The sequence below is a fragment of the Hydra vulgaris genome, chromosome 05 (assembly GCF_038396675.1).
Source record: "Hydra vulgaris chromosome 05, alternate assembly HydraT2T_AEP".
NCBI lineage: Eukaryota > Metazoa > Cnidaria > Hydrozoa > Anthoathecata > Hydridae > Hydra > Hydra vulgaris.
In genome coordinates, this window is record NC_088924.1 from 11,952,874 (window position 1) to 11,978,333 (window position 25,460).

A 25,460-nucleotide genomic window follows, 5' to 3' on the forward strand; every position below is an offset into this window, starting at 1 on the left:
ACCTGTCTTTATACGCATCTAATGCGTATTTCTAATGCGTATTCGACACGATAAAATGGCTAACATACATACCACATCGATACGTATTTAAACGAGTTTCTAATGCGCATTTACAACTAAATTTGCCGACTGGGGTCCTATCGAAAGATATTGGACTCTTGTCAAAAGAAAACTAAAGTTCAATGTAAAAGAAGCCAAAAAAATTAATAAAAGAAGACTTCAAAAATAAATGGATTAGAGCTACCAAGAAAGTCCAGCCGAAGGTTGTGCAAAAGCTGATTTCGAGTGTAAAATGTAAAGTGCGTGCATTCTCACGTACAAAACTTCACAAACTTTATTATGTATCACTTTTATATATTATTTAGTATAATAAATTATTATACTAAGGAAGATATAAAATATACTAAATTTAAATTTTATATTAGCAGAATGAGACTCCCCAGTCGGCAAATTTAGTTGTAAATGCGCATTAGAAACTCGTTTAAATACGTATCGATGTGGTATGTATGTTAGCCATTTTATCGTGTCGAATACGCATTAGAAATACGCATTAGATGCGTATAAAGACAGGTATACAATACGACGCCTACTGAGTATCAAACTCGCATTTGAAACTCTTGTAAACACGTATAAAATACGATAACCAGAGAATATTTAATACGATATTTTCCTGGTATTACATGCGCATTTAAAACTTTCCAGAATACGCATTATTTACGAATATTTGTTAGCCATTTTATCGTGTCAAACGCGCATTAAAAATAGACATCAGATGCGTATAAAGACAGGTATACAATACGACGCCTACTGAGTATCAAACTAGCATTTAAACACGTATAAAACACGATAATCAGAGAATATTCAATACAATTTTATTAACTAATATGAATTCATAACATAATGAAAATGACTAGCAATAAGAAACCCGTAATACGGGTTATGAGTTATTAAATCATTAATAACAATAAAAACACATTAATAACTTGATATATTATCTAAAAAATTAAATACAAATTTATCTATAAATATTTTAACTTTGACTCCCTATCAGCAACGTCATTGCTTATAGTTAACGACGAAGACCGCATCAACATCAGTTGAGTTCTTTTTAAAATCTGTCACAACACAGGTACCAGAAACGGAGAGTCAAGTAAAGCCTGCAAATACCTAAAAAATTAAATTAAAAAAAAATTACAATTTTTAATTACAAAAGTACTATTTGCATTTTATTGTTAGTAGAATTAGGATAATAATAACAGAAAATATATATTCCGTGACTACAGAATAATTAAAAAAGATTATAAAAAGGCTAGACAACACACTGGCAAATAACACCACAACTTAATAAAATATTTTATTAACTTAAATACTTGGACTGAAAAGATTTTATTTATTACAATATTTGAACAATCGAGGGACAATTATAGTTAAACAATTTAAACAATTATACCATAAAATAGCAAGCAAATCGTAAAATATTTCTTAGAAATGATCTATTTTTTTCATTTGACTACTATTTTCAAGTTGCCTATAAGCATTTACATTAACAACTTCATTGAGCCTAATACTATCTATTTCAATTTAACTATTATCATTAAACATATCCAGTAATCTTACTATCGCTGCAACTGAATAAATGAACGTAAAAGAATCTTACAAATTGTGATCTTTTCTAATCAAAGACTTTATTTAAACTTAAGATTTATTGAAATCCATATCTTTTTATATGTTTACATACATTAGTCGTTTATCAAAAATATTAAACAACATTTATTTACATCAATTAATTTAATTAAAAAAGAATCTAGACTACAATGCACAAAATTATTTTTACCTTAATGCATAAAAATAATAAATGCACAATCTTGTATGAAAAAATGAAGCAATGTCAATCAGTATATTTTACTCTAAATTAATTATACATATATATATATATATATATATACATGTATATATGTAATAATAATATATATATATATGTATGCGGTAGTGGTGTAGTGGTAAAGCGCTCGCTTCATAAGTGAGAGGTTCCGAGTTCGATCCCCACCACGTCCCTGGTAGTACCGCGCTCAACTTGTTTCCCCGCGCAGCGGCCTTGTTCGTCAAGGTTCGTGTTTCGGAGTTATAGAGTTGAGGAAGGGTTATAACCCTTAAGTAGCCTCCTCATCTGTAGTGGCTTTATCGGCCTTGAGGAGGTGAATAACAAAAAAAAAAAAAAAAAAAAAATATATATATATATATATATATATTATATATATATATATATATATAAATATATGTATATATATATATATATATATATATATATATATATATATATATATATATATATATATATATATATATATATATATATATATATATATATATATATATATATATATATATATATATATATAGGGGAACATGGGGTAAAATGACGAGTGGGGCAAGATGACGACCAACAGTTATCTCTTAAGCAAAACTAAATATAACAGTTGACTTTAGCTGAAAGGGAAGTAGATTAATTTTACTAGATTTATCAATGGTTTTTTTTTAAATATTATTTTTGTGAAGAAAGCTAAGTATTAAAAAAGTTTTTCCGACATTGAAAAAAAAACTTTTTATCCTCGTTTGACTTGATTTATTACATCGCTACATCACCAGCTAAAGGTAAGTTTTATTTTTTGGGACAGACTAAGATAAAGGCATTTTTCGAAACAGTCGTCATCTTGCCCCATGTTCCCCTATATATCTATTCACATACCTTTAAAAAGTGGTATTACACTTTACACAATGAAATATGGAAATACATCATCATTTTTTTCAACTACTTTCAAAAAGAATTTATTTTTTTCTAGTCTGTTATTTTTTCTAAGAAAGAATATTTATAAAGATACAGAGAAATATAAAATAAACTGAAATATAGGCAGATTTATGTTTATAAACTTTTGTGTCAACAAATTACAGTCAGTTTTCCATGTTAAATACATAAAATATATATCTAATATAACATATATCAAATATCAAATAAATCCAATATCAAATAAAACAAAATAGTAAACTTACTCAAATCAGTATCAGTTATACTGTGTGAAGTAACAAAAAAACACTGTAGTTCTTTTCAATTGCTCTAAAAAATAACTTTCAGCTCTTTCCAATTGCACTAAAAAAAAAAAAAAACTTTCTTACATAAGTTGCCAAGTTCTTAAGAATCTGAAAACAAATAAGTAAAAAAACAAAGAACAAACAAACATTTATTTGTTGAAACTACTATATTTAAACAAATTAAATTTAAAAAAGTGTAATGCCAATTCTCCTTAAAGGCTAAAAAAAAATTTTCAGCTCAAATTTGCTTGCATACCTTGCTTGTAAAACCATGTGAATAAGAAACACATTTAGAAAAGCCTAGAAACTACTTAAAGATGACATATGCAAAATTGAAGTTTGAACGTTGACTGGACTAATTATTAGCAGATGTTTTTAAAAAATTCATAAAAATTTACATATATTCGTTCTTTTATATTGCATAAATACATCATATGATAAATCTGAAATAAAAAAATGTAATGGATAAGCAAATACAAAGAAAAACATCATATATGAATCGCAAATCAATATATCAGATAGAGATAAGATGTCATGATAAGAGAGTAGTAGTTGTTAAATATTGTTATTTCATGTTAGCTTTTAGAAAACAATTCATGTTGGTACGTCATGGTTCTAAAAATTCAAATTAAGATATAAACAAAATGTATATGTGGCAAAATGATTTTTCTTGAGTGGCTTTTAGTGAATGATTAAAAGCAGTGACTTTCAATAATAAAACCACTTATAATTTTTAACAATAGACACCAACATAAAGGTAAGCCAAATGTAACAACATTAGTAACATAAATAACAACTTTATGCAAAATCTTGCTCAACACGTTTGCCAAGTCACACACTTTGAAAACATGATCTATAAATATTATAAGAAGTGTTTATATATGTTATATAAATTTAAATAAATATATTGTGTTTTATAGTTAGTTTATATGTTTATATTATGATGTTTCTATGTCATGGAAACAACATAATACAAACATATATACTAACTATAAAACACAATATATTTATTTAAATTTATATAACATATATAAACACTTCTTATAATATTTATATACACAATAGATACATTTTATACTATTTTAAAAATACATTTATAAAACAATTATATAACACATATTACCACATACATATATTTATCAAAAACTTTTTAATTCTGAACATAATATAAACATATATGCAAACTATAGACATATATAACTTGAATTGCGTGAACAAAAAATTTTAAAATAACATGAAAAAATCTAAAAAGGTTCATATATATTTATATATAAAGACATATATCTCGTAATAAAATATCAAATTATAATCATATTTAATTTAAATCAAATACTTATTGAATAGAGAACAAAAAACAGATAAAAGAACTGCAATCCTAATAACAAAATTTAACGTTTAGCAACAAATAAAATGTCAGCGTTGGCTCAAAATTTTAACTTATTTTTCTAAATTTTCTAAAACAGAACAAAAAAAGGTAATAGTATAACAGAAATGTCAATAAAATAGTAATCAACGGAATAAAATAAGTAAGGTATGAAATGATAGGATTTAACGTATATTTGAATTATATTAATTTAGGACTTCATAAAACTAAATTAATAAATTTAAAAGTAGTAATAAATATTTTTATGATAAAGTTTTAGTAACTCTTTTAGTGCAAAAAAGTACTGTAACTGTACTGGAGATAATTTACTAAATTTCTCAAAGGAAACCTTTTTAATTTAAATTTTATTTTCGCTATATCAGTTTAAGCATGCGCTTTAAAAGCAAAGATTTTCGTTTTTCCTTTATTTGGCAATATTTGATCAAAATCGGGTTCGATATCATATCCGATTTTGATCAAATATTATAAATACGTATTTTTGATAAATAAGTGGTATTGAACTCGAATTCGAAACTTAAAACTAAATGCGTATTTTTCTGGTATCAATGGCGGTATGTTATACGTGATCAATACTACGAGTATTTACAATACTAGATATGCCGACTGGGGTGTTATGCGGTTGTTTATTTTATGTTTATTTTCTATACTGACACAAACCGCGTGGTTTTGCCAACTAGAATTACATTTGATGAGAAAAAGACTTTAAAAAAAAAAAAGGTCCTCGTTTTTAAATATTTGCCGACTGAAACTCTACATTTGCCGACAAGGTAGATATAGCCGATATTTGCCGACAGGTTTTTTATAGTCGGGGGGTTAGAGACCCTTACGCCCCTCACCTCAAAGGACGGCCCTGTATATATATATATATATATATATATATATATATATATATATATATATATATATATATATATATATATATATATATATATATATATATACATATATATATATATATATATATATATATATATATATACATATATATATATATATATATATATATATATATATATATATATATATATATATATATATATATATATATATATATATATATATATATATATATATATATATATATATATATATATATATATATATATATATATATATATATATATATATATATATATATATATATATATATATATATATATATATATATCCAGGGGCGCCCAAAGCATTTTTTGGTCTTTGAGATAGCTAACTTCCAGAAATGGAGCAAATTCTAAACATTTACATGTTTATACTTATCTCAAATAAGGATGTTTTGCAAAAAATTGATAAATCGATAAATTTCATCAATCGATAAGTTTCATAGTATTATCTGTCAGAGTTCAAAATTTATGACAATATAAAATTTGCAACCCCCTCAAATTGAGGGGGTTTAAACTTTAAATGGTCATAATTTTTGAACGCTAAAATATTTTACTATGAAATTTAAAATTTATCGATAAATTTAAGTCTAGTTGAAAGTAATACAAAAAATATTTTATCAACTTGTTGCTCTCACGTTTGGGGCAGGGGGCTAAATTTTTTGGTCTTTTTTGTTCCCAAGTTCCGATCATCGCATTCTCTTTCAAAACATCCTCATTTGATATAAGTATAAACATATAAATGTTTGGAGTTTGCTCCATGTCTGGAAGTTTGCTATCTTAAAGACCAAAAAATGCTTTGGGCGCCCCTGCATATATATATATATATATATATATATATATATATATATATATATATATATATATATATATATATATATATATATATATATATAAATTAGTAAAAAACACTTATCTAATTTTATCTTCGACTTGAAGTTTCATCATTGCTGGATCATCAGGAAGAGTTACTATTAAATGGAAAATGCCCTCTAAATGGAAAATGTCTTTCGAAAAATGTAATTTACAAGTGCATTGTTTCCTCACAAAACAACCCTAATAAACAATATATTGGCTTAACCGAGGGGAATGGAAAAAACGTTATGCCAACCACAAACAATCGTTTAAACACAAAAAATATTCAAGAGACTATGCTGTCAAAATATATTTGGGATTTAAAAGAAAAAAATAAAAATTTTAATTTACAATGGTCTATTCTAAAATCTGCCCCTGCCTATAATAACATTTCCAAAAAATGTATGCTATGTTCGCAAGAAAAATTTGAAATAATTACTCATTTAAATTAAGAAAATTTATTAAATAAAAAATCTGAATTAATTTCTAAATGTAGGCACGAAAATAAATACCTCTTAAAAAATTATAAAAACAAATGACCAAATTAAACTATCCCCATTCCAAAGAAAATTATTTCATAATTACTTTCTGTAACTTCCCGTTTACAAAAAAATATAGTAATTAAAAATTTTTTATAATAATTTATAACTTCCTGTAAAATATTTTTTTCTATAAATTGACTTTTTTTTGAGATTTAGTAACTCTTCCTGATGATCCAGCAATGGTGAAACTTCAAGTCGAAGATAAAAGTTAGATAAGTGTTTTTTACTAATTTATTATTGCTCTGTTCTTTAAGAACATTGAGCACTCTATTTGTAAAATACACTAACATAATTTACATATATATATATATATATATATATATATATATATATATATATATATATATAATATATATAATAACAAATATTTACTTGACTGGGGCTAGAAAAAGAAAAACACCTTCTCACCAAGCCCCAACATAAAATATAATATTACACTTTAACAGCATTAACTTGGTATGTGAAAAAAGTTCTTAAAGATCTTGAGGTTAAAATTTGATATCTAATTCAGAAACCCACTCCTACAACTCGTTTTTATAGTCTCTCGGACAAAACCTGGAAGATAGAAAGTTTAATTATTTCAAAGCTCATTCAAAAATTTCAGAGTTTCAGTGAAACAAACTATACTTTAAATATTTTTAGTTTCTTCTGAAATAGTTTTAAAAAACAACGTTTAAACTTTTTTATTCATAGTGCGCATAAAAAGTTTACTCTAAACAACTATAATGTTATAAAGAAAATAGCGTTTATTAATTTGAACAAATGAACAAAAGCTTTTGTAACTAATTTGTTAAATAACTTTTAAACTAATTGCAACAAAAACATATTTAATATTTAGATATTAGTAGGTGTAAGAAGACCAAATTTAAATAAATGACATCATTGAATGAAAATTTTTTATCGAATCTTTACAAGTACAACTTTTAAAAAAAAAGATTATTTTTTTAACGGGCAGAAATTTGTCGTTGTCAACAACCCTACTATTAACGCGGATAACTCTACTGGTGTTCTGACTTTATGGTTATTGGAGACCATTACACCATGGTCACGTTCTCTGCTGACTTTTTGAGTGGAGAACGTGTGCCGCCGACGTTAGCTATTGAGTATTTTTGCGTTAAATTGTAATATGCGCGGCCAACATTCATTACTTTGCATTTTTCAACGCTCAAATGTATGAGCCAAATATGTGAACATTTCAATGCCTTGTTGATTTCATCTTAGGGAGTTATTTTGTCCGACTCATTTTTGATTAAGCTTATAACTTTAACGTCGTTGGTATAAAGTTTCTTATAATGAGTGATGCTGTCCGGCAGATCATTTATGAAGTTCACAAAGAGCTACCCCAAGACCGAGCATTAATGTTGGCTAGTATTAATTAATTTCCGTTTAGATGTAATGATGTTTATAAAAACACGTTGACTTTGGTTAGGATCCAAGTTAAGATTCAGTCTAAGAGCCTTGAATGCTGTTTACTCTGGTCGTTTGTGCGACACTTTGTCATACGAAGTCTGAGTAAATATCGTTTACTGCGTGTTCTCGATGAATTGCTTCTGTCAGGATGTCTAATGTTTCTAAAAGGTTTGAGACAAACAAAACGATGAATAAAATCATACTAATTTAAAGTGATTAAATCGTAAGCAACGTAGTGTTCGATTATACTTCTTTGAAAGCCTTTATGCTTTTCATACCTTTCACGAGTTTAACGTGAGTGAAACTGGCCCGTAGTTTGATGCATTTGGTTTACTGCCCATCTTGAAAATAGGCGTGAGCTTCAATTTTCTCCACAAGTCGCGAACTATACCATTTGTAAACAAATACTTATAAACCAATGAAAGAGGTTTTGCAAAGGCAGCTGCATATTTAACAAAAAATTTTTTTTAACAAATAGAAATAAATCCGTATAAAAGAGTTTTGTTTTAAAAAAAAACGCCGATGTAAGCCGTCGTATTCAGTTAATTTCGTTTTATCAAGATGGTTGAGACATTTTTGTACTACATCAATAGAAAAACTATCTAGATTGATGCAAAGCCCGCTCTAGGGCCAGACAATATGGACATTTGTCCGGGGAGTCAAGTTTTAAGGGCGGCATTTTAATCTCTTCCTTGATAAAATATTAATACTCAGTTAATTATAATGTATACTTGTTGATATTTTTTTTGAGCTGAAATCAACATGTAATTTATAATTTGTGTTAATATTATATATTTAAAACAATTTTAAATGTTGAGATTTTTAATAGAGTTTAATTGTAAAAATATTTTAAAACAAAACTCTTTTATACGGATTTATTTCTATTTGTTAAAAAATTTTTTATTCATTTTTACGATATATCGAGGGAATATTGATTCCTTCGTTATCAAGTATATTAAAAACCGTTATAAAAAATAAAACCGCTATATAATACAAAACCGTTCAAATTTACAAAACAATGTTCTTTGTAAGAGCTTTTTGTTAAGTGTTTTTTGTGACGTAAGAATTTAAACATCGGTTTCACAAAATCGTCATCATCCCGGTTAAGACCATTGTCGCGAAAGATACTTTCAATGTGTTGTATTTCAAACCCTTCCCTAACTATCCTATTAAAACTGTTTATTTTTATTCTTAAGGTGTTGTGACCATTCCAGTGGAAATTTCCTTGGCAAATTTTGGAATGTTCAAACTAATTCAAACCCTTTGTCAAATGAATGTATTTGAATATTCATATCTTTCACAACTACCATTTAAAAGGTAGTAGTAAAAAGTAACCTAGTAGTAGTAGGAGTAGGTCTTCTTTGATGTTGTTAATTTGCACTCTTCGGTCCCGATTAAATGACTAAGAAACAACCAGAGCTATATATCTAAATTAACTTCTGAAGAGAGGTTAATTTTAAAACTTTGTCATTCTCATTGCTATTTTTTATATGAAAAGTATATTCATTGGCTTGAAAACTCCTGACCAATTGGGTTAGCTCTTTTGGTGGTAGTTGCCAAGTGTTTTTTTAAAATATCATGAGAGTAATGCTCTTTTAATGGCGCTTAACAATAACATGTGAAATCATTTAAAAGATATGTTGATGACATACATTCCAGGTAGAAGAAGATTCGCAATAGTTTTTAGATCTACTTAACAAACAACATAAAAGTTTTAAACTATCTTGATGTTTAATATTTTTACCAACAATAAAACCGGTACATGTAGTTTTAAAATACATCGCAAAAATCCAACCACAAACGTTCAAATTAAACCGAATTCATGCCATGACATTAAAATTATCAATTTTGTCTTTATTGGTTTCGTCCATAGAGCACTACGTTTATGCACAATAAATAACTTTGATGATGAGTTGTCGTTTTTTATTGATGTATTTGTAGAAATACGGCGATGAGAAGAAAAGTTTGGAAAAACTAGTTAAGTCTACAAAAGAAAGTGTTAAGAACAAAAAAGATCTCACAAAAAATCAACATTTCTTAATGTCTCCAAAAAGATTTGTGCCTTTACCCTGAATCTCTGAAATCAGTTCTAAGTTAAGAAGAGTTTTTAAAAAAGCTGGATACACACCAGTGTTTAAATCTCCAAAAAATCTTCAATTTCTACTTAGATCCAAAAATAAACCTACACTACCACTTAATTCATAACTCGGTGTTTACAAATTAGAGTGCTCTTGTGGCAAACGTTATGTTAGTGAAACATGACTAAAGATATTGCATCAGATATGCCAGCATGAAACAAAGAAAAAGTGAAAATTTAGCTGAACATTCCTAAATTTGCCAAGGAAATTTCCAAAATTTGGAATGGTCCCAACACTTTAAGAATAGAAATAAATAGTTTTAATAGGAATGTTAGGAAAGCGTTTGACATACAACACAATAAAGTATCTTTCGCGACAATGGTTTTAACCAGGATGATTGCAATTACGTGACAACATCATTTAGGAAACCCATGTTCAAATTCTTACGTCACAAAAAACTCTCTTAAAAAACTCTTAACAAAAAGCTCTGACAAAGAACATTGTTTTGCAAATTTGAACGGTTTTGTATAACATAGCGGTTTTATTTTTTATAACGGTTTTTTATATACTGATAACGAGGGTATCAATGAGCATGGATTGTTTGCTCAGTAGTATAAATTGCAAGGTGAAACAATTGTGTTAGCAGTATTGGTTTTAGTTTCGTTTTACTGGTCTAGGACGTCTAGTTCGCAGTAGAGACTCCTGAGTTAGAATCAGATAGTTAGTGCGGCGAGCGTAGTCTCCCGCTCTCTAGCAGGGATGTCAAAAAATTGCACTAATGGGACCTTGATTCGAAAACATAAAAGTAACTGATACAACCTGCCCTTGGATATATAAAATTTCTAAACGAAATATCTATTATATATTAGCAGGGGAAAATTGGACGTTTAGTTTCTTGAGTTGGGTGTGGGGGGCGTTCATTCTTCGCGTAAGCGTGCGATTGTTTTGAGTATTTCAACTCGAGATAAAATATTAGCTTGCAAAATCTGAATTATGTTTGAATTTGAAAACTTAATTTTGTTTTTGCTCGATATGAGGCGGTTAATTCGTACAATACAAGAGTTATTTTTCAACCCCATTGCTTCAGAAAAATCTTTACAAACTTTTCATCGTCCATTGCGCTAGACCTACTAAACCGTCTACAATAACGTTTAACTCACGACTTCAAATATTTTATGTTGAGTATTGATAAACGTACTTAATTGCTGCCATTACTGCTTGTTCCATCCGCTATGTCCTTAAGCAAAGATGCAAATGGTGGAGCGGCTGTTGGCTTGAATTTTTTAAAATTTATTTTTGTTTAGTTATTATTTGTTTGACCAATGAATCAATTTTTTCTGTTAGTTCTTTTCTCTTACTTCACTATAAAAGTGCTTTTTCACTTTCTCCAATTTAACAGGTAGTGCTGCCAAGAGCAATATCGTTCTGGTAGCGGTATCGCTATCTGTATTTGTTACGGTATCTGGTATCGTTCTCCTCAGAGTTAAAATATTTTTTTCATAATATGTCAAACCCAATCTAAAATTGTCGCATTACTCTCAACGTCATCGCTCTCTTATAATCGTCTTTGAAATGTAAACAGAAAATTCCTCGAAAAAAACAACTTTTTTTTTTCAAGCACCTCAAAAAGTTATAATAAATAAAATGAGTTGTTAGTGATATGTTTGAGATAGAGAACGCAACAGTTGGCGACAAAAATTAAACTCTGGCAAAAGTAATTAACAATTTACCCAGCGTAGGTCAATTTATTATAAATGAAAATGACGCAACCAATTTAGAGAAACAGTGAAGGAAGATTTTGAGTTGATCTAGTTGCAATTGGAGTCACACAAGATGCGCAAAAAAACACATTGAAGAAGATTAATAGGACCAAAAAAGTCATTTATTAGATGGAAATATAAAGGTGGTTGACCAGAACTGAGTGCAACTTTAAACGTTATTAAATTTCACCAAAAACAAAAGTGAAGTTGCTATCAGCTATAAAAGATTATCTTCAATGCAAAAATTATCAGAAAATCCTCATTTGGAGAATGATGTAGCTCTATGGCATTTTGTTTTAAATAATACCTATATTATTTCTGATATTATTAGTTCTAATGGTTGCTGTCTTACCTGTAGCAACAGTTGCAGTCTAACCTGTAGCTATAGTATAACCTGTAGCTATAGCAAAAAACTGTAAACTGTATGAGTGAGGTAAGCATAAAGGCAGGATTTCTAAAGTATTGTATTTGAGGTAAAAAAGTTTATAAAATTGGAGCCTGGTGGAACAGTTACAATAAAAGGGTGCAACTTTGGTAAATGATAAGTCACATGAGATTGAGTTTAGGTAGAACAAGAGTTTTGTGTTAGAACAAATTCAGTTTTTTTAAATTGAACAAAAGATGTGTGAGAGATTTACATCGCTTACACATCTCTTGGAAGTAGTTGCACAAAATATGAAAAGATACAACCATATAACAAATGGGACGAAGCACAAGCAAGCAAGCCACAGCAGGTCCAACTATATTTACAATGTGTTTTTAGATTATGTTTAAAAGAGAATGAGTACAATTAAAAGGAACAGACTAAATGTGACAACAGTATTCCATGCAAGGATAAATAAGTGATTTATAGAGCTGTATAATGGAAGAAGGAGTAAAAAAACAAGAGCGCCATAATTTTTAAAAAAAGACTTCGCATTCAAGATTATCTGCTTATTCATAGCAAATAAATTCTCATAACTTTTTTGATCAAATTATACGGTAGTAGTCTCAATACGGTAGTGGTGTAGTGGTAGGGCGCTCGCCTAATAAGCGAGTAATTTTGAATTCTATTCTCACCACGTTCACGGTGCTAGCACTTAACTTGTTTCTTCTTGTTTGTCAAGGTCTGTGTTTCGGAGTTATTGAGTTGAGAGAAGGTTATAACAAAAACTAAAGTAGCCTCCTCAACTAAAGTGGCCTTTGTGACCTTGGGGAGTTGAACAAAAAAAAATAGAACCAATATAGGGGTAAGATTAGAGATTAAATTTTTATAAAATATGACTATTGTTTTTAAAATTTTAATATAATTCCACTTCATGATGTGATCCAATTGTGATCCAACATGACATACTTTTGGAGAAACATTTTTAAATATTATTTAATGTTAAAAAATCTTGAGGCAGACTTAAATACTTTATTAGTGGTGTTTTACCCATTTAAGTCAGCCTATTTATGTACGCTACTCACATATTTTACCTATTTAAGTCAGTTGATGTATTTGCACTCTGCACCAATCCCTAAAAAATCTAAATAATTCATTGATATAGATGAGAAACAAAACAGGAGTGAAGATGTTCTAATGTTCATCATCCAAGACACGATACAATTTAACCTAGGTTTGAATTTATGCCAGCCTATTAATAAAAAAGGAGTGCAGAGCTGTGCTACAAAAATTTTCTGCCTACCTCTAAAGTTTTTGCCTTGGAAGTTTTCTACAAAGCAGTTGCTGGATGGTAATATCTGCCCGAAACAAATATTTTTTATCAAGGCACCATTTCTAGCCTAAACTCAACCAAGAACTCCAAAGGGTGTATTTTAAGTCATAGTTACTAAGCAGCAAGACATCTGCCAGGTTACATTTTACCAGTAGCTGGATAATTATGACGATCTTAATCCTGACTTGTAATATTTAGTTTTATATTCATGATTATTCTTACCTTCAAGATCATGAAGGGTTATTTGATACGATAGAATATAATACTCTAGTTGATATACCGTGTATGTCATAACAGCTCAAAGGCTTTCAATATACTGAATATCTTGGTGGCGGAAGTTCAAATGCTTATCATGATACTGTGGCAACTCATTCATACCAGAAAAAACTTTAATTATTCATTATTATTTAGATTTTACAATGCAAATCTTTAACAGCATTTTTCAAAAAAAAACATTCTTCAAACCGATGCGGTTCATTACTTCTTAAATACTCTTCCAAATGAGATGAAATTTTCAACAAATGTTTATCATTATATAAAGGATGTCTATCATTATATATAGGGGTTAGAGTAGAGCATTAGGGTGTTTAAATTTATCTAAAATTGATATCGTGCTATAAGGATGATCGAAACCTTTTTAAATATTTTTGAGGCTACAAGTTTTTTGTCTAAAAGTTTAAGAATATTAGTAATTTAGTTTTGAAGTTTGATGTATTTTTGATATTTTTTATTGTTTTACAATGCACAGCATTTTTGACTAATTTACCTTTTTGGATTTAAATAGGGTCCTGAAATAAAAAGTTTTAACAGTTTTTATTTGTTTTGTGTGACCTCCTTTCAGTATATTAACATAATTATACTTATTTAGGATGTAAATTTTAGCTCTAATACTATAAGACCACCTTAATTTATTAAATGATCTTAAAGCAGGGAAATATATTTAAGTTTTATATATTTATTTTAAATATATTCAAAATATATTTAAATCAAGAAAAAAAACGAATAAAGTGATAATGTGATAATAGTGCGTAGAAAAAAAAAAGATTTGTGAAAAATCTATTACTAATATATTTATTTATATCTCGACAAAAGTATTAAAATGAAAATTTGAAATTATATAAAATTGAAATCCGATTTTTTTGACTATATACAAGCATTATGCCCTTTACATATACATGACATATATATATATATATATATATATATATATATATATATATATATATATATATATATATATATATATATATATATATATATACATATATATAGAACCCTTAGATGTTGTCCGAAAGTTTTTTCCATATTTTGTTGACAAAAAGTAAAAATTAAAATGCAAGACCGGAATTTTTTTTTTTTTAAATGATAGACTTTCTGCCCCAACCAAACCCTCAGTCGATGTAGCAGCACTCCCTTGCGGGTCAGGCTATTTGTCAGTCGATGTAGCAGCACTCCCTTGCGAGTCAGGCTATTTGTCAGTCGATGTAGCAGCAATCCCTTGCGAGTCAGGCTATTTGTCAGTCGATGTAGCAGCACTCCCTTGTGAGTCAGGCTATAAGATAGTCGATGTAGCAACACTCAGCGCATGATTTACAGTAAAAAAAATAAAAATAAAAACATTTTATTAAAAAAAATAAAAATAAAAACATTTTATTAAAAAAAATAAAAATAAAAACATTTATTAAAAAAAATAAAAATAAAAACATTGTTTATATTGTTAAAAACATTCAAAATGTTTTTAAAAACATTCTGGTCAATTAAATTTGCGTTTTTGTGGTTTTTTTATATAACAATTAATTTGTAATTAAATTAATGGTTTTGACTTTCGTCCAACACGAAAATGTTATATATATATATATATATATTTACTGCATTTAGTAATGATAGCTATGGAGAATCCTAACAGGTGTGGTAGTAGCATTGCAATTGAAAATGCTATGACAAAAACTGTTATATTTATTCCACCAGTATTACAGGTTGAGGAATCTTTGCTATCTCTTGGTAGTCATGGGAATGTTGATGGTATTTTCCATTGCCTTTTAATTAAAGTTGATGTGTTAGGAAAAAAAACATATTTGGCTAGGTAGTTGAAACTTTCATAAAAATATGGTTTCATTTTCTTTTGTTTTATATTTCTAATTTGGTAATATGTTTTTTGTTTAAGTATGTATAAATTAATTAAATATAACTTTTTTTGTTATGATCAAGTTTATTACTTGTTTATATGCATTTGTATCCAGTGCCGGCTGGTGGCGTGTGCGAAGTGTGCAAAGAACACAGGCAGCAAATTTTAAGATTAACAGTAAATGAAAAATTGTCAAAAAAATAAGTCGTTCTGATAAAATTTGATCATTATTAGGGGCGGCAATTATTTTTTGCACACATTAAGAAATGCTCATGAGCCAGCTGTTTGTATCAATTAATATGTATCGAATAATTTAATATGTTTAGATATTTTGAGTTTGGCAGTTTCACTGCATTCTTTGAAAATGTTGCTCATGCTAAACTGAAACAAGATCTGGAAATTGAAGAAATTCTTCCATACTGTGCTTTCACTATTAAGGATGTTGAAATGGAAATTTTACTCAAAAATGAAACCTTTGTATACAGAACCAAAAGTAGATTGTTTGAGTTATTATCTAAATCATGGTGCGTCGAATTATTTTACTATTAAGAAATAATTTTTTTGTATAATTTTTTAGATGATAAAAGTCATATTCACAAAAGTAGAAGTTTTAATCGTTTAATATATGATTGCAAGGGTGGGTTAAATGAAAGTTTAAAAAATTTAATAACTGCGTTGGATAAAAATATATTATGCATTTGTTATCAGTTAATTACTGTTTGTCTTTTTAAATACCAATTATGGGAAGTTGATAATCAAGAAAACAAAAAGTATGCTAATAACATTATTTTTTCAGTACATTATTTGTTTTGTCCTAGCATCTTTACAGTATGCTTAGGTGTACAACTGTTTGTTATATTTTACATCATTTTTATATATTGTCCAGATTTTATATATTGTTTAGATTTTATATGTTGCTCAGAAACATCTGTTATTTCTAGCCTAGGATCTAAAATTGAATAAAAACCTTTAGAAGTACATTAAGATCTGTTTGATATTTATATACTTAATTTTTCATTTTTTTTTTTTTGAGCTGCTAAATATCTTCTATTAGGTTTTTTGTTTGCCAACCTTCAGAAAAAGCTGAAGAGTGGGAAAAAAGTCTTATGCTTCACCGAAGTAATCCTAAAGGAAACTCAAGCTATGGAAAACTATGGACTAAAATATTAGAATTGCCGACATTAGAAAATCAATTTAGTCTTTTATCTGATCTTCCCAACCATCATAAATGGATGTGGGATAAACTTACAAAAATATTGAGATTTGAGCAAAAGTTTTCAACTTCCTGTCGGTATTTTCCAGGATCACCTAGAAATAGAATTCTTCAGGCATTATTTTACCGAAATAATTCTTTTGACATAATTAAGTCATGTTTAAAAAATACTTTTAACATAAAAGAGCCAGTCGTTTATCCATCAAGTAAAGGAGACCTAGCTCATAAATCATCAATTGCAAAAAAGATTAGGTTGTCTTCTTTAGAGGGCATTGTTGACAATGTAAGTTTTTAATTAATTTTAAATTGTTACATATTTTAGTTTTAACATTTAAATGCAAATTTTTCATAAATTTCAGTCTGATAATTCATGTTGTGGGAATAAGTTTGTTTCAAAAAATATTGACATCTCTAATTCAAGTAATGAGGTATGTTAAATATATAGGTATGTTAAAAGTTTTTATTTAAATTAACTTAATTTAATTAGAATCAAAGTTTCTAATCCTTTTAATACTTGATTCTAAATATAATCCATAAAGGAAACATCACATTTGAACTTTTTTTTTTTTACAGATTCATTTAGTTCAGCATTTAGGCAAAAAAAACAGCCTCTATGAGTACTTTTGTGCTGAACTTTTCAGTCGTGGTGTTATTAGTTGGCGTGTTCGTAGACCATCTCTTAATATTTGTGTCATGAATAATTACAATCGGGAGAGTGGTAATTTTCAAGTATGTTTGTTCGCAACTTGTTTAGTTTTACTAATTTTCTTTTTTGATTAAATTAAAATTAATTAAATAATTAAAGTAATTAAAAGTAATTAATAAGTAATTTAAAAAAATTAGTTGAATTTTTTAACTTTAGTTTCAAACTTTTAAATGAATTTTTTTCTTTAAATAAGGATAAAGAATTTGTTCATGTAAAAGCAGAAACCATCAATTCTTCTAATATTTATAACTGCTCGTGTAAAACTTTTTCAACTATTATTTATTTTCAATCAGATGATGTGACTAATGTCAATAATTGTTGCCATTGTCGATTATTACATCAGTTACTTCAAATGCTAGATAACCCAGATTTTATGCCAGAAAATAATTTAATAAACAAGAAAAAACTGATAGAGAGTTTATGTCTAACATCAAATGTTTTTAAGTTAGCCTCAAAATCTGGCATAGAAAGATATTCAGTAGTTTCTGATTCGTGCACATTTATTACAGTTTTTGAACTCAGTAAATTGTTGAGAAAAGTTGTAAAATGTCATGATTCGTTATGTCAAGTATCTGAAGGATCTACTCGACAAGTTAACAATCTAGACAAAGGTTTTTTGTGTTCTCATCTAAAAGTTTTTAGGGAGCATTTTTATCTTGTTCAAAACACTACTGATTGGATAAGTAATTACCAAGATGAATTTACATCAGTAGATGAGTTAGAAGATAAAGCTCAATTACCAAAAGAAAAGGTATTTTAGTTATTTTATACACATATACATTTGTCAATTAATAGTATTTCATGTTTTATCGCAATATTAGTCAGCTCATGTTGCTTAGTTGTGCATGTTTTATGCACACAATTACTTTATTACAATAAAAAAATTTCAAAATGATTGGATTACAAAGTTTTGTTTAACCATATTTCTAGTCACATGATTTTCTTTATATATTACTTAATTTCAAAAAAAATTTAGATTGAGGTTAAGAGTTTTGAAACCCAGTTTTGAGTTTTGAAAACTATATGTTATAAAACAGGGTTTTATAACATAGTTTTCTTTAGTGTAAAAAAACTATTTATTTACCAACTTTTTACAGTTAAAATAATCCATTAGTTTTTTTATTTAATTTTTGAAGGAAAAATTAGAATAAAAATCATCAAATGTAACGTTTGTTTTTCTGAGTTTATATGCTAAATGTTTGCACATTTGTTGTTTATCGAACCCAATGTATATAAAAATTTATTTGATTAAGTTTTTGTTTTTAATAGTGGGAAGATGTGTTTGATGTAAAATCTGGTTTGTGGACATTTGGACTTAATGCACCTAGTAAAAAGACAGTTTCCTGTGATCAGTTTAGTCATAAATTTAGCACTGATATTGTAAAAAGACAGTCTGCTACAAATGGGTATTCTTTTATGCCTTCTACAGACCTTGAAATCTGTAAATGTGGTGTAAGAATTTTTTTTTATAAGGCTATTTTGGCATTTGAATAAAATAAAATTAAACAAAATTTTTTTATTAGTTTCAGTTTAGTCATAAAGTTGAACAGCTTTCTTAGCTGTAGTAAAGTCAATTTTGTCACCATTAGAAATGATAACAATTATCATGGTTTTCACTTTTTTAAAGGCTGGGTGGGTATCTGGATCTTTTTCAAATGGAATTACTGAGTTTTGTCATAAAATAAACATGTACACTGATCGTGAAGTTGTTGAGTGTGATGTTTATTTACGCAAATGTTTATCAAATAATTGTACTGCTTATTGGGATGGATGGGAAGATTCTGTTTTTTGTTTGTCTAAATCAACTGGTTATGCTGGTTATGAATTAGGTACTGGTGCTGGTTATGAATTATCAACTGGTGCTGGTTATGAATTAGGTATATTAAACTTTCTAAGTGTGGTTATATATATATATATATATATATATATATATATATATATATATATATATATATATATATATATATATATATATATATATATATATATATATATATATATATATATATATATATATATATATAGTATAAATATATATATAAAATATATATATATAGTATAAATATATATATAAAAAATATATATATAGTATAAATATATATATAAAATATATATATATATATATTTATATATATATAATATATATATATTTATATATATATTATATATATATATATTGCCATGTTTGCTAAAACCATTTTTAAATTAGTTCTAATAATTGTATTCATTTTTGTGAAATTTTAAAAGGCTGGGAATTTGTTGATTTTGTCTTATGCAAAGGAACATTTAGTGGTTTTGTTAATTTATATGTTAACAAATATAAGCGTAGAAGTACATCTGCTCTGCCATTCATGTCAACGCAAACATTTATTGATTGGTTTTTTGCTTGGGCCTCCCACATGCACATTGATTTTAGACAAAAATGTCAAATGTGTCCAGAAGATCAAGTTATATCAGTTCTAGCTTGTGATGCAACTAAAATTGGAATTAGTTTCAAAAATTCCTTTGTTAAACCTATTGAAACAGCTGAACTTAATGAGATTGTTCAAACATCATCACGACGATTTGATAGGTCATTTATATATAATTCTGAATTATCAGATCCTAAACAATTTTCAGAAGCCAGAGCACATCTTAAAAAGATATGTCTTCTTATTCTTTCAGTTGAAAATTCTGATTGTATAAGGTTTGATGCTGATACTTTAAAATTAAGCTCTATACTTATGAATTATATTCCTGCTGAATGTATACCATCATTTCAGCTGATGGTTTCAGAATCACCAGTACCACATAATTTGCGGTGGTCCTATGCTAAAGTTTTTAAAATACTAGCTGCTGATAGCTCTCTTGACAGTTTAATTCCATTACGTTTCACTGATGAAATACTTCTCATATGTGAACAACTTTTATCAAATGTAGGTGGTTGTGAACTTTCAGTAAAGTTTTGTTATCTGCTGCGTTGTTTTTCTCCTGAGTTAGCGAAATTGGTAGAATTATCCTCTAACTGCAATAATACACCTTCTGGAGATATTGTTTTATTAATCCAATATTGTTGTAATTTTGTTAAAAAAATTCATTTTGTTGATGTGCCACCAAAAATTGCTGAAGTCATTAAAGATACTTATAACCCACCAAGATTTGGGAGAGCTTATTATTTTGAAAAACATGGATGTCAAATCAGAAAAATGAGAATGTTTTCTGTTGATAAAAGTTCTAACAATAACTTGTTTGATGATATTCCTTCTGAAATTTGTAATAAATTATTTCCTCAAGTCTCAAAAAAAGGTGTATCTTTTCTTTTTTTATGGTTTTGTCCTATGCATGGCCATTGCTATGGCTTTCATATAATACCAGGATCAGAAGGAAGAAAAGACCCACATGCTTCTTTGTATACCCATTGTGAAATAGCTCCTAAAAATATTTTTTATGATTTTGCATGCAGTTTATCAGAATTCTGCCACAACCGTGAATCAGGTTTTTTTAGAGATACTTCTTTTTTCCATGATGTGTTTCATGGTTATACACATAAATGTGCTGATGTTTTTCGCTGCAATCGCTTGGGTAGTTTTTATTCAATAAATACTTCTATATGCGAGCAGTTCAATAGTTTTTTTACAAAATATCAAGTCTTCCGCTAAACTAATGACGCAAACTCACTTTTGCTTCATCAGTTTTTTATACATATTTGGAATCAAAGGAAAAAAAATCTCTTTGAAAAACGATTGATTATGTCTGAGAATACTAAAGATTAAATAATTTTACTGTTCTGGTTTTATCTTTGTTGTTATTTGTTGTTACTTTCTTTTTACTTATTTTATGTAAATACTTTTTCCCTTACTATTTTGGAAGTTTTCAATTTTGTGAATACTTTTTCCGTTTCAAGTAATTTTAACAAAAGAATGTTTTATTGTATTTAATATTGTAATAATTTATAATCTTGATATTGTAATTTATCAAGCAGCCAAACTCTATGGAAAACATTTTGGTTTGAAATTTTGTATTACTTTTTTTTTGTATTTTGATTCACATTTGTTATGTTTTCGTTTTAGTACTGTATTTTTAGTTGTTTTTAGATCATATTTTTAGGTATACACTTACTATTATTTACAAATAAACACCTTTACTAACCAACAAGATTGATACGGTTTATAACCTATTCAATTGGAGTATGTAATAGAAAGTGACATTCGGTTCAGACGACTTTCTTGTTAACAGTCGTTCAGACGATTTTTTTGGTGCTGGTAATTTTATATTTGTAATTTTATATTTTTAATTTATATTTGTAATTATTTTTATTTTTATTTTTATATTTGTAATTTTTTTTATATTTACTTGTTTACTTATATATTTAAAATAGCATTTGATTATTATATTAAAATTGAAAAATAAAAAAACCTAATTTTTGTTTTATTGTTATATTTAATAATCCTTGCTCAATCATTAAACTCGTGCAAAAAGTTGCAGACTGAGTCTCTTTCAAGCCCAGCGGAAACATAGAAATGCTCCATAGCTCAAAAAACAATTTTTGAAGTTTTTTTTATTAATAAATGATAAAAAAATTAAAGCAATAATGTTTTAAAATCAAATTTGCCTGTCAAGATATTTTTTGGAAATGCGTGTGCAAGTGAAAAGACATCAAGAAACATTTTTCTTGGTTGTCAAATTCTGATTGCGCAACTGATTCGTAGCTATCTAAAATGTAACTTACATAAGGGATTAGTCCATAAAATTACGCAACGCTAAATATATTTAAGAAAAAAAGTAGTAGGTGTTAAGCTTTTACGCGGCGATCTTTATTAAACGTAATCGACTATTTTGATTTTTTGTTTAACTTTGGGCTCAGCGAGGGAAAATTTTTGCTCTTTTTTGTTTTGTTTATTAAAGAAATTCTAACTTTACAAAATTCGTAGAATAAATAAAATCGCAAAAAGTTGTGATTTTTCAGGCTTTAAATTTGGACTCATAATTCAAACCCCCTTAAAAATAACGACCTAAATTCGCTACTGACCAGTCGAGGATTGAATTATTAGTCATAGCACCGATAAAAGATAAGAGGCATTGATGATCAGTGCATATACCTTTTCATTGACTCTATTTATTTAAAGGAATTAAAAATGTTCTTTTGACATATCTAATATCCCTTATAAAGTCTCTTACTAAAAAAAGTTTAAAGGCCAAGGACATATATTGGAAGGGTTGCTAATTATTTTGCTAATCAAAATATAAATGTTAACTGTCGCAACATTGGTCGGTAACCAGCCATTACCACGTGTTGCGGCTTTGATTGCGTTTTTGTTTGCATTTATTAGCATCAACAATAAGTCTAACGACTTGCTAAATTAACTAAAACTATTAGTAGTACTAATAGTTTTAGCAGCTATATTATAAGATTAAAATAAATTTAGCATCTTAAAAATACATTGCATATGAGTTTTTATTACATTTAAAAACATTAAATTCTCAAGCAGTAATTTAAACACATAAATTCTATGAGCGCAATCAACCTATTCTAAAAAAAAGATTCTACTAAAGCATTGTTGGTACAAAAATAAATTGTACCACTTGTTAAACAAAAAAAGCTTAATTTCAAGCTTAATTAAGATGAGAATAAATAAAATGAAAAAACGTATAATTTTTTATCTACTAATAACTAATTTTAGAAAAGGTTTCGCCCTAAATTTTATTTTCAAAACAATGATCCTGATTTCTCTAGGTTATATTTTTACGAGAGATCACGAATTGTGATTTTGACGAATACCAAATATTCGGCTAGGAAGCAACGAATACTCGGCTACCGAATACATGGCGACTTAGTTGTTGTTTACGGTTCATGCTTAATTAAAGTGCATATATTAACTACGCTGTGGTCGTTTTTGTTTCATTTATAATTAGGTTGTGTCACAGCATGCATTTTTTTTGAGTGTTACAACCAATTGTTTATGTATAGGTATGTATAGGGTTAGGGTTAGGTCAGAATAAAGAGTGTGATATACATACTCTTTATTTAGAAACTAGAATTTAATTAAAATCTTAAAATTAATATTTCCAAATTTATTTTAATAAAATTAATTTAATAAAACTTTAATGAAATAGTTTAATAAAAAAACTTTCTAATCTCGTCATGCTCCTTTATGGAAACACTACTCTACCTCTGTCCATCCTTTATTTGAGTTCACAATTCTATCTTGGAATCTTCATTTGGTGAAGGATGTACTTGCCTATATAATCCCCCCCCCCTTTCTAGTAACATTAATCGCTATTGATATTCTCGGCATTCTACATAACGACTTATCTAATTTGTTTAAGTCAATTTTATGCCACTAACTAACAAGTTTTTCTACATTAGCCAATAGTATTTAACATTACTTTTAATTTATTACATAAAAGTCCTATAGGAGAGAGGTCTAATGATTGGGGACACCAAATCTATTTAATATTTGATCATTTTTTAACTCAGCCAATTAACTTAAACAATGTTCTGAAGACTATGTTTTAGATTTGAGCTTCGGGTTGTTTTCTTCTAAAAAATATATGGCTTTACAATAACTCTACTTTCAAGAGGAATAGCATGACCTTTCAAAAATGTCTTAATAAACTACTTTTGTCAATATTCCTTTCCTTTTTTCAATGTTACCTGTTGCATTTCGACCACAACAGTTTTAACACTACATTTACTATGTTTCACAATACACACTGCTTTATGATTTTTATATAATTTTGCCCACTTCAGCATTTTTATGATTTTTATCAAAACATATTATTGAATTTTAATAAGATTGTATCGTATAACAAGAAAATGACTTTCAAAGATTATGTATATATATATATATATATATATATATATATATATATATATATATATATATATATATATATATATATATATATATATATATATATATATATATATATATATATATATATATATATATATATATATATATATATATATATATATATATATATATATATATATATATATATATATATATATATATGTATAAGTTTATTTTTGCTCTTTGATATGATTATAACAATTTTGCAAAATTAAATGAAAAAAATAGTACTAACAATTCAATCCAGCTTAAATAAAATATAATTTTTTTTTTTTTTTAGATGCCACAAGAAGTCCTAACGGTCTTGTCACAGAGCACCGGGAAGTTCACGCCTCCTTCCTTACCGTGACGCAAAAATTTGTCCAGAGCTCGTTTTTGAACCTGGATCTCCTGCTTATAAAGCAAGCAAAATAGATATTGTTAAATGTCGATTATCGATTTAAAATTTAAAAATAAGAAATTAAAATTGTAATTAATAACTTTAACTGAAAATTATTATCTTATTCAGAATTTAGTTTAAAAATTTGACAGCTTTTATATAGTTTTATCAATAGTTTTTAAAAAAATTGTTCCGCAGTGGATAATCTACGACAGTAATTTCATTGATAGAGTTAGAAAATTCTTGCGATGGTTTGCAACCAATCAAAGAATAAACTGCTTCTGTTCCTCTTTCTTCGTCAATGCGTCATTGTTATTTTCAATAACACTGATTTCCTTTTCAGCTACATCATTTACAACTGCCATGTGTGGAGCCTCGGTATCCTCTGAGAAATCAGAAGAAAAAACATAAAACTCCGAAGCATTTCCTATTGTGTGTTCTTCAATATTGGATCCTGAAACAATTTATTGGTTGCCGTACAATAAGCATCTTAATTTATTGAAGAACATT

The 25,460-nt window shown here is 27.5% G+C and overlaps 1 protein-coding gene and 1 long non-coding RNA gene across 4 annotated transcripts; one reads left to right on the plus strand and one right to left on the minus strand.

Annotated features, from left to right (window-relative positions):
* Window positions 1–971: 971 nt before the first annotated feature.
* Window positions 972–3,983, minus strand: LOC136080564 (uncharacterized). The gene is made up of 3 exons (XR_010638533.1): window positions 3,344–3,983; window positions 3,049–3,145; window positions 972–1,167 (listed from the first exon to the last, which is right to left on the minus strand). It is a non-coding gene; the product is annotated as an uncharacterized LOC136080564 (long non-coding RNA).
* Window positions 3,984–13,002: 9,019 nt separating this feature from the next.
* Window positions 13,003–22,134, plus strand: LOC136080565 (uncharacterized). Of its 3 annotated transcripts, XM_065797380.1 has the most exons (11): window positions 13,003–13,223; window positions 15,570–15,774; window positions 16,143–16,309; window positions 16,394–16,586; window positions 16,871–17,312; window positions 17,389–17,457; window positions 17,603–17,758; window positions 17,929–18,486; window positions 19,005–19,187; window positions 19,363–19,612; window positions 19,983–22,134. In XM_065797380.1, exons 2-11 carry the CDS (start codon window positions 15,572–15,574, stop codon window positions 21,371–21,373), a joined length of 3,612 nt encoding a protein of 1,203 aa, XP_065653452.1. In that variant the 5' UTR covers window positions 13,003–13,223; window positions 15,570–15,571; the 3' UTR covers window positions 21,374–22,134. The 3 variants fall into 3 exon arrangements, with proteins under 3 accessions (XP_065653452.1, XP_065653453.1, XP_065653454.1); XM_065797381.1 differs by lacking the exon at window positions 16,394–16,586 and having other exon boundaries at window positions 13,004–13,223; window positions 16,143–16,340; XM_065797382.1 differs by lacking the exon at window positions 15,570–15,774 and having other exon boundaries at window positions 13,005–13,223.
* Window positions 22,135–25,460: the final 3,326 nt, after the last annotated feature.

Excerpts from the sequence above, each read along its gene's own strand:
- LOC136080565 (XM_065797380.1), top strand. The coding sequence starts at position 15,572 with ATGATAGCTATGGAGAATCCTAACAGGTGTGGTAGTAGCATTGCAATT. Across the intron at positions 17,458-17,602 it reads TCTCTAATTCAAGTAATGAG|ATTCATTTAGTTCAGCATTT; the intron begins GTATGTTAAATA and ends TTTTTTTTACAG. Across the intron at positions 17,759-17,928 it reads GGGAGAGTGGTAATTTTCAA|GATAAAGAATTTGTTCATGT; the intron begins GTATGTTTGTTC and ends TCTTTAAATAAG.